Source organism: Cyclopterus lumpus, chromosome 17 (genome assembly GCF_009769545.1).
Source record: "Cyclopterus lumpus isolate fCycLum1 chromosome 17, fCycLum1.pri, whole genome shotgun sequence".
NCBI lineage: Eukaryota > Metazoa > Chordata > Actinopteri > Perciformes > Cyclopteridae > Cyclopterus > Cyclopterus lumpus.
Window position 1 is genome coordinate 13,009,823 of NC_046982.1, and position 11,009 is coordinate 13,020,831.

Sequence of the window (11,009 nt, forward strand, 5' to 3'; positions counted from 1 at the left end):
TTGTTGTGTGATATAGTTCCTCTCTGATGTATCATGTTATAGATGAGGGTTGTAACGAATATGAACAGAATAAACTTGGAGCTGATCTCTTGAGGAAGTGTACTCACCATGGGAGGTTAACTGCTCCTAAATGAATCCATTCATTTAGAATAATGCTCACAGTGTCTTAGGTGGAAACCAATTACTTCGATAAAGAGACGGGTGTCGCTGGCTACACTTCGCAATATTTACATAAACTGCTTATCCAGTTACAGCTGGATAATCACCAAATTTGCAGTTTTGTGGTTTTAAAATAAATTCTACTGGACTGACCTCCGCTGGTCAAGTTGATGTGGTGCTGAAAATATTACTGTAACTTCCAGCTATTTCTTTCATTTCCCCCATAAAAAAGACCCTTTTCTGTAATAAATAATCTCGTTCTGAATATGGCGTGGAACTAATTCCTTCATGTTTTAGGTGCAGCATATTACACTTAGGATGCATTACCATGCCACTGAAAATGTTTTGGTACAGAGTTTAACCTTAACCACTTCAGATGCATATATATATATATATATATATATATATATATATATATATATATATATATATATATATATATATATATATGTATATTAACCCTGGACTTAAAAGTAACTTAAACTATGTTTTTTTTATTTATTCAACTCAACCCCTAGCCAACTCAATCCCTTTCTAAGAAACTGGCTCCCTGTGCCATTTGGTTCCTTTGATCTTTACGCACAGTTACGCACAAGTAAAAGACAGGTTGACACTGTAATAAACATTTAAGAGATAAGTCATAAAACCGCTCATAGTGTGTCAAAAAAGATAAACACAAAAGAGTTGTTTCACACGTTCATATCAAAATGAGGAGCTATCAACTCCCTGCACGTGTTTGTTTATTCAAAGTGACATTTGCGAAATTTGTTTGCTTTTCATGTGCTCCGTTCCAGTGCTCTTTCAAAGTCTATAATTTCGTCTCTTTGAAACGTTAGACCCTGTTACTTATTTAAATCAATTTAAGATTGAATTGATTCATAGAATATCTTGATGTCTAAAAGATGGTCTGTCAGGCCTCCAAGTGCTTCCTCTTGTGTCTGTTAGGTTAATTCTTTCTTTTTTTTAACTCAAACAAAGTTGATGTATTTATACTAAATACATTTTTATAATCATTTACAAGAGGGCTACACCTTAAATGTACTCTGCCATTTTAAGTTCTTTTGATTGGTATTGTGTCTTTCCAAAATGTTTTACGTTTTATTAGCAGTTTAGTACAAACAAAAAAATGGTGCAATGGTCCTCACACATTGTTGTATTAAATTTATTTACAAAATAATCATTTTGACATATATTACATATAATACAATAATACTTTAGGGAAGCACATTCTTAAACGCATGTTATAGTAGTGGTGGGGTCATCAATGGGCTGTGAATTATAACTTCTCAACTCAAGAGAAGAGATAGGAAGTTGTTTTCCAGTAGGGGGCGCCGTGTTCAGTTTTGGCAAAGACAGGAAGTGATGGAGAGGACAGTGCGTATCTGCGCATGCTGGTTGAGGAAGCTGTGGCTCTCGTAGCCCTGAGGAGCGCAGGAGCTGGACTGTCTTTCAGCCCATAAGTGGCAGATTGCGGGATCAGATTGACTCCTGCAAAAGAAAATCGAACAACATTAAAATCACGTGTTGGTTGTATACATATGGCCTCCTGTTGATATGTAGTCACACTGTGACAGTTCATTTTAGTATGTGAGGTTCTTTCACGTTCTGATCGATCATGTCTGGACCGCGATATTTTTGAATACGATACTTTTTATTGTCCAATTCAACTAAACAATAAATCACACCAAAGCTTTTAATGACGGTCTTATGAGTCTGACCAAGAAACTGCTGATATAATGGATTTACAACTACAATACACAAAATGCATGCTTTAACCTCTTATTAAAGCAGACTGACCTGCTGTTGTGTCAGTGATACCAAACTCATGCTTTGTATCCCACACATTTGCTTGATTTTAAATTAGTTGTAAGACCAAAGTTTTCAAAGATAAAGAGCATTTCATGGGGAATTTAGGGGAAATGTGTCAAAAATAAGGCACTACAAATATTTGAACTTAAGATAATGGTACATCCATAAAACATCTTGGTTCTTAATTTGGAATATTTCACAAAACATATATCTTAATTCAAGTACTGCAACAATTTGACATGTATGATAGGGTTACTTTAACTGTACAATATCAGTTTATCTTACTTAGAGTTTAAAGAATAAGAGGTTCACATATTGTTCATTTACTGTTTATTTCATTCATCATATCATTTTTACTTTATTTTTATGACTAGAGGAGGAGAAAGAGTAAACAAAAATGAACCTCTTATCGCTTACTGTTAGAAGTCTGGGATTTCTGACTGGGAGACATTTGGTGAGGGAATTAATCGGGGACAACATGCTGAGTGCAGAAAGTGTCAGAAGTCACAGGCAATTGTTATGAGAGAGGCAGAGGAGGTGTTGGTGGGGGTGTGTGTGGCAGCTGTGTTCATGCTTACCTGAGAAGGCATCGGTTTCCTGTAGTGCAGCCTCCCGAACATCTGCCCACATCTATTTCCTGTTGAAAATTAACAACACAGAGAGAGGGCAGTCAGCTCACAGCTGGTCACACATATTGACCCAGTTGAGTTGGAGCCCAGCTGCTATTGAGCATTTTAACTGCTATGATTCGACACCTGCAGGGGCCATTTGTGTTTGCACTGTGCTTGCACCTATAGAGCCGAAGAACAGCATATGACCAACTGTGTCCAGGAATTCAACTTGCATCTTAAATCTAATTATTCATCTCATAATAAATCATTTTGATCTTCATGACGGTTGGGAATGAACGTTGTAGTAAGTGCATCAAAGTGGGGCTTTTGTGAATGGAAAAAGTATGAGAGAGAATAAATAATGTGTCTAAATCCTCCTTTTCAACATGGCCAAGAAAGCTGTTTAAATCAGGTTTGAATTGTATTACACTGAATAAAGTTGAGCTAGAAGTCAACTCTGCCAGTCTAGCATGTGTATTGTGTTATGAATAAGCATGCAACCCATCCTGCAGTCCAGCCACCAGCCAGTGGATTAGCTTAATTAAGTGCTGTCTTCCACACGTGTCTGATGAATAAAGATACTTCTTACTGTCTGCCACCTAACGAGACCCCCGTTTCCTCTCAACTTCACTACAAAAGTCAGAGTGTGAAACTGGCATCACAAATGTATCACTCTTCTCGTGTTAAGTATGCCTGGATAATCAAAGAAGAGATGAAGCTTATTTTGAAACGCTGGACACAAACATAAAGTTGGATTCACACAAATGTTTTGTTGTAGATGAAGACGACTGATGATTTATGATAACTTGAACAAGTTTGAGTGGTAGTTCAGAGTTAACACCTACTTTGAGCCTCTCCTCTTTTACTCCATCTGCATGGTGGACTGTTTCATAGTAATACTCCACATATGGGACCCTGTAGCAGCTTTCCTTCAGCTCACAGGCCGCCACTGTCTGGATTAGGTCCACTTTGTTGGGGGTTTCCACCAAGGCTGAGTCAAACGTAATGGGGACACAGGAGAATCCCTCTGTGGAGGATTACAAAAGGAAAGGTTAGATTTGTTTATGAGCAGGAGCAATAGCTGTATAATAATCTGTGATCCAAAGGAAAATAACAGAGGAGCAACATTTATAACTTTATCTTTATGATCACTCCCAAACGGATCAATGTCTCTTTTAACACACCAGACATCAACAGATATCAGTAGACCATATAAGAGAGATATTTCATCATTGTCCAAAAAGTAAGGTACGGTTTAATTTTATCAGCATAATGAGAAGTGGCGAAGCAGTGCAGCGCTGCTTTGACTATGGGCCTGCAGTGAATATCATTATAGCTTTTGCTGTTATATGTCACACTTACCCCCAATTGTTTTAAATAGGCAAAACGATATTTTTTCTGTTTGTAGTAAGAATTTGCCATTCGTTTTCAGTCATTTTCATTTAATTAGCAGCTCACTGTTTAGCCCCTCTTCCTGTTTTTGATTATTGTTAGACAGGTAACACGTACGCACACACACACGTGCACGCACACACACGCACCCCCACACACACACGCACACACACACCTGGTGAGCCCTTGGACCGGGAGCATCCTCCCACGTCGACGACTGTCTCATAGGGCGTCTCAGAGTGGTACGTCCTCAGTGCTGGGACCCTGATGCACTGAGTCAGCTTGATCTCACATTGGCACTCCTCGATGACCTCCACCTCCCGGGGTCCCTCGAGTAGAAGCAGCCGGTCCACACGCATGCCGGTCGGCTCACACACCTGGTTCATCCCGCAGGAGGGCAGCTGGCTCAGCGGCTGCGGGCTGTCAGGAGAGGCAGGTCCGCGCGGCCTCATCTTTTGTGAGGGTTGAGAGTAGTTGGTTCAGACATGTCACAATATATTTCTGTGTGCATCAATTTAGTGGTGCTACTTAGTGTGTGTGTTTTCACAAGTGTAGTTTATGATATGTTTGTATTGCTTATGCAGAGTTGCCCCTCTGTACCTTTCTTAGAATATGAATTATGCTTTTAATAATTAAGTAAGTGATTATTGACGCTTCAGTTATATCTTTATTTACATGATCAAGTTTATTTTCTATTGGAAATTGAGCAGGACAGCCTTACGACAATCGTAATGTTACAGCGCGCCCTTGTGGCCGTTTGGGGGAACTTCACTTACTTTCTTGCTCCTGAGAAATTCCAGCATTGAGGAATGTTTGGAGTATTCCTGCTGTCCTGCTTCATGTGATGGTCTAGATGCTCCCCCACAATGCGACCTGCACATCCCCACATCAACACTGACAGGACTCCCAGAGATGTCTGTGGAGAGACACACGCACACATAATAGATTTGGAGTGAAAAAAAAAGTTATTGTCTAGGTTGCTTTTAAATTTCCCTATTTGTTTTAAAAAAAACATTATTTGGCTTCTGTTCTATGTTTACTGATATAGAACATGTGGTGGTGCTTTACCTTGTCCAATGTAGACATAGTGGCTCTGTCTTTTGCAGCACAGTCTCTGTGTGAACAGGTTTCTGTGATCTATATGTTTGCTCAACACTCCAGTCACTAGAAAACATAACACAAACATCAGGGCGTTAACACTGTTGACATTTTAGTTGTTGTCATAAGCATACTTTTTCTTAATGATGATTTATTTTCCAAAATGAGCCAATTCAGATCCCAACAAATCCCTATTTGCACACAAGTTAAACATGGGACTTATAGTGCAGGCTCCATGTTCAGATATTTAGACCCAAAGACCAAACACTCCCAATTTATTTAAAATATATACTTATATTATTATCACCTATAGACACCTATTATTATTATGGATTTGCATGAAAAAAAGAGTTAATATTTAGTGAAATTAAAAGTGAATGGACCCCCCCCCCCCCTTGGTTGCAGCATCACTCCCTTTGCTACACTTGTGTTTACAGTCATCATAAAGGATATTTCTATTTGAGCAGATCTGTGTCTTTTCAGTTAGTAAAAAGCTGATTATTAACATGTCACAACAGCAGTAGAGAATAGTGCAAACAGTACTTACAGGTCAGGTGGAGGGCACACAGGAGGAGAAGAAATGGCCCGGATACATCCATGGCTTTAGTCCCAATCTGCTCCTCAGCTGCCAAATACTGAGTGTCCCTCTGCTCCCTGATGCCTCTGATATTTATATGGGATCAAGCTTTAGCCTCAAATGTCACCTGAAAACCAGCTCTCAGTGTGGTGTGGGGTCAAAACAAGTGAGAGCTAATCAAATTTCCATGCTGAATGCTTTGTGGGATGGAGTTCTTACAAGCAGGGCCAACTTCAAAGGAAATCTCTCCAGTGATTCTGTTTCAGCCGCGAGGGACCCAGTGGCTCGAGTGTGTCGACCGGCCCGAGCTCACCCTAATGAAGGGCTTAAGTAGTCTTGAGCCATTAAAGCGTCGCTCATTCAAAGGTATTAATCATCTTTTATCTCAGGGGGAAGGTGTTTAGCACCTCTGACTTAAAACAAAACCCGGCCCAAACACATAAACAGGATCAGCGTGGGGGCCTGAGCCTCCCTTCAGAAATCTCCAGCACCTTTGTGTTTATTCAACATGACACCAAATGGCCAGACCTTTCAGAGCTGCCCTTAAAATCTAAGCTTCTTTTTCCTCTGCGGAGGAAAGAGCCAAGATTAAGAATTAGAATAACATACCTTTTCAGACAATGTCAATCTTTAAATATAACAATTCTGAGTTAAAATAGAAACTTAACTAAGAACATAGTTAACTATAGCAAAAAGGCCCAGAATACACCGCTATGCATTCATCTCAAAAGGGCAACCATAGTCTGTTTTGTTCTTTTTGAGACATATCCCATCACATTCTGAAAAGTCTTGTTCTTATCATAGGAAGACATTTAGCCATGCTATAAAGTTGGCATTTTACTGATTCTCCATTCATATCTTTATAAGGTGTTAGTCCTTCTTAGAAGTGTTGATATGATCCCCTCATTTTCACCAGGATCAACGGATCATCGTTCAGATAGCCGTCAGCACTCAGACACCTTAATCAAGGTGGTTAAGGTGACACCTTTAGCAGTTTCAATTGTGGATTCCTTTCTTTAAATTACAACAAATCTTATTGAAATGAATCGTAAACCCCGTAAAACCCAGATTAAGTCATAGTAATTACTTGATTTAATTATGTAGATTTTAATATGACAAGTTGTCAAAAAACTATAAAACTCTATAAAGATGACCACAGTTGTTTTTAAAATGTAAGGAGCACTTAAGGAGGGGAGAGCTGTCCACAAAACCGTAGGGTTATTTCAATTATTTATACGTGTGGTTTGTTTAGTAAGATGTGAAATACTGAGGTGAGTCAGGTTAAGACTCACAACCAAACATAAACGTTGTAAATTTGATAAATGAGACTCAAAACTCAAGTAAACTGAAATGCTGTGTTATTACTGGAGCTTTCGATTGTTTCACAGAACTTTTCTCAACGAACAAAGTTTACCCAGTTTGACATATAGTTGTCATTTTTCTGAGAAATTTAATGAATTCTTGTTGATATCATTTTAAATTTGAAAAATGGAAATCTAAACAAGTTCATGCCAACTGGGAAACAAATCCTGTGTTGAGGAACATTGTGTGAAGCAAATGAAAACTCAAAACAGTTACTAATGGACCTTAAGATTGTTTACTCAACTGCTGTTCCAAAGGTCAATAATTACTGTTTACTTTTCTTGGTGGACATTAAATGGATGATTTGTAGATGTAAATATATTTGACTATCATATCATTTATTGTATAAAATCGATGTCACTTACTTTCCATATAGAATGGTTTAACTAATACATATCCAAGACATTCAACTGTCTGAGCTGTATGTCTTAAGATAATAATGATATATATATTTTTCATTTTCATTTCTTCTCGTCACTTATTCCTCTTCATTCTTTATGCTGGTAGTTAGTGGCCTCTTCCTTGTCTTTTAAATTGGGTCAAGTTGTTCATAACTTAGCAGTGAAAAGAAAAGAAAATGCCCCCTCTATTACAAACATAACTGTTTGGATGCAGCCTCTCACCCATCGACAGTAAACCTTTCCTCAATGCATTCCCAACAATCCTTCAACATTGCATGTGCTGAGACGATCACTGAGGTGGAGATTGGATTATGCTTATGCATGATGACTGTTAGATGAGCGCTGTGTCCAGTCTGGGAGGTTGATGGAGTGTACTGGAGTGATGAGTAGCCGACAGTTCATCAGAACGCATGTGCAGAAGGTGTGACCCGGTGTCTGTCTGGCGTCACGGTCAGTGTCTGGGTCGTTGTGTAACTAGGTTGCCTGGTCAGAAGGCCACAATCGAGCCAGCCTCTATGTTCACTTTCTTCAGCTTTTTGTTGAGGTTGTGAGGGTAAAGTCACATTTTTAGTTTTGAGTTGCTGGAAAATTAGGGGAATGGTTTATAGTTATTATTAGTCACATAATTATTCTGCTTACTACTCTTATTATATTTCTTATTTATATCATGTGCATATCATGTGCATTGAATGTGTTGTAATTCTATTACACATGACATGTATTGCCCTTCCTGGGAGAGGGATTCCTCGTCTGTTTTTCTCCCTAAAGTTGTTTCCTTTTCAAGTTAAAGGGGTTAATAGGGAAGCTTTTCCTGTTCCAATGCAAGGGTCCTTGAGCAGAGTATACTGTACAGATTGAGGCAATGTGTGACCTGTGATTTTGGGCTAGACGAATACATTTAATTTAAATGTATTGAATTATTTGTGCAGCCATAAACTACACAGCACATCTGACAACAAAACTGGCATGATTATTAAACATTTATTTATAATGTAAAAACTAATTTCCATTAAATCTTCATTAAATGTTCCAACCACAGGAAATGTAAGCACTTTAACTGCACTTTATAACCTTTCCTCAGTCACTTGACCCCTAACAGTGTAATCCCATCAATGTCCTTCTCAAGCAAATGCATGTTCATGTCTGGAGCTTAAAGAAGCCACTTTAAAGCCTGTCTCTTGTCTGACTGTCTGTCTGGGAGGAGTTCAACACTCTGAGATTACAGGGTGTCATGCAGTAGTCCTGGATTATACAGGAGGAGACAATAGAGCAGCATAGAGAGACAGTAGGCGAAAAAGAACAGCGGTCCTTCAACAGATTCTGGACAAGCAGATGGATATCTGAGAAACCCATTTTTCATGATGCATGCAGATGGTTTTGAATCCAAACCATGCTGCTCTCATAATTTCTGATACATTTTTTTCTTCAGGTTTTGTTGGATTTATTTCTTTAAAGTAATTTACCACCATCCCAGTGACTTCTGGGATATAAATCATGTATTTGAACGGCAGAAATAATGTCATTAACACAGAAAGGAATAAGAATAACATAAAAGATAAAAACAAGTGAGTACAAACACACTGCTAAATTGTAATATTATATTATTTAACTAGACTCATTGATATTTAAGGTAATAGCCAACAGCTTGTGTGCAACAAGGCGATGATGCTGAAAAACAGACACTGTAGGAATTAATAAAAAGGTTTAGATCAACAACAAAAAAAGGAGAAGCAACACTTCATAACATAAGAAAAAATGATTGATAGAAAAAGCACAGAAAAAAATAAAGTGTGTGTGTTCCCTGTGGCCTCATTGCCCATATCTGTCATCATCTGATAGAAAGAGTTGCAGTAAAAATCCTGGATACGGTGCGTCTGGGTAAGCAATCACAATCACCTTTTGCCTTCGAAATCTCTTGCACGGAGAAGCTGGCTCACCACAATATTGTCCGCCTCTATGAGGTGGTGGAGACGTTCAAAAAGCTCTATCTGGTGATGGAGTATGTCAGCGGAGGAGAGCTGTACTCCCATATCAGCACCAGGGGGCGGCTTTCAGACCTGGAGAGCAAGCTTGTCTTTTCTCAAGTCCTTTCTGCAGTCAATCAAACATATGGGAAGTCGCCAGCAAGTCTTTCGGTGCATTTTGTTATAAAATGAGAGAAGAGATTCCCAATGCAGACTATTTAAACAACAACATGCTTGATAGGACTTCATTGTAAGATATGTTTCTAGAAGATACCTAATATAATGAATCAGAATCAGAATCAGAATCAGAATCAGAAACTTTTAATAGCCAAGTAGGTTTTACACCTAAAAGGAACTTAGTGTGGTGGGTGGTGCAACATAGGACATCAGACATCAGATATAACAAGCAACAACAAGCAACAACAGTAGAATACAGACATTGATAACACTAGAATACAGCGTTTCTTGTGACTCTGCATCCAAAGGTTCCCGTACCTTAAACCAACTGTGCCAAACCAATATATTTTATTTAAAAAAAAAAAAACAATATTTATATATACACACAGATCATTATCATTATTACTACTACTATTATTTTATTTTTTTATTTTATTATTTTGTATCTTTTAGAACTCTTTGTAAAACATTTCAATAAATGGAGCAATGCAGATTTTAGAGACGAAAGATAAGGGAAATGGACTTAGTAGTACAATATCATTTCAATAAACACAGAAAATAAACACAGAAAATTAGCAGGGCAAGAGAATACTTGTGTTTCTGTGCTAGATATTGCATTTTTATACAATAATGCAATGGATTCCATTGGGGTTTCATTCTTCTTTCGTATCTCTTTATTTCAAAGAAAATATCAGATAAATACTGGAGACATAATAATTAGTTGCCGTGACAATTTTGGGGCTTAGGTTAATCAGTAAAATATATGGTGATACATGATGTCATTTTCAAATGACTTTGTGGTTTGCACTGCTTTCCTCTATCTTTCCTCCACAACATTTAGAAACAATAAATCTGTGCCTCGACTTCATAATTTTGTTCTGCTTTCTGGTCCATATGTGCTTCATCATCCTATTTCCTGTAATTCATCACATTTGTGAAAAGTAATGTATCCACATATTGTTTCCCTGTCTCATCATTTCCCCTTGATGAAAGAAAGCTAACATTTCTGAACACAATGCCAACCAACCAGCCAATTCTTTCTGCCTCAGCATGCAGCACAACTGTCAGCATTGTTGAAATATGAACACGAAGAAACGAAAACCTCCGCACAAAAATCCTTTTCATGCTGAAGCCCAATTATTTGACCTCTGGAAGTGGTGCATCTATCTAGTCATACCCTTATGCAATTTTGAATGTCCATCAATATTTTATACGCTATTCATGTTGTGATAATTACGATTTATTTGTCAGGTTATCTATTACCTTGAGGCAATGCTGGCAGCCTATTCAAACAGATACTTCCCCTGCGTGTGTGGAGGATTGTTTATGTTGATTGCCCAATTTAAAAACGTTGTATAACTTTCACCTCTCATTCACATGTACTTTAGTTGAGATGATGTTTTCATACCTTCCTATGAGTCATACTGCTTGTAGAGATTTTATCAGCTGCATGTCCTGG

The 11,009-nt window shown here is 38.1% G+C and overlaps 1 protein-coding gene across 1 annotated transcript; it reads right to left on the bottom strand.

Annotated features, from left to right (window-relative positions):
• Positions 1-1,496: 1,496 nt before the first annotated feature.
• Positions 1,497-5,668, bottom strand: im:7138239 (uncharacterized protein LOC497366 homolog). The gene is made up of 7 exons (XM_034555408.1): positions 5,617-5,668; positions 5,040-5,135; positions 4,748-4,887; positions 4,147-4,423; positions 3,425-3,606; positions 2,547-2,605; positions 1,497-1,647 (listed from the first exon to the last, which is right to left on the bottom strand). The coding sequence occupies exons 1-7, from the start codon at positions 5,666-5,668 to the stop codon at positions 1,497-1,499; spliced, it is 957 nt and encodes a 318-aa protein (XP_034411299.1).
• Between the last annotated feature and the right edge of the window lie 5,341 nt (positions 5,669-11,009).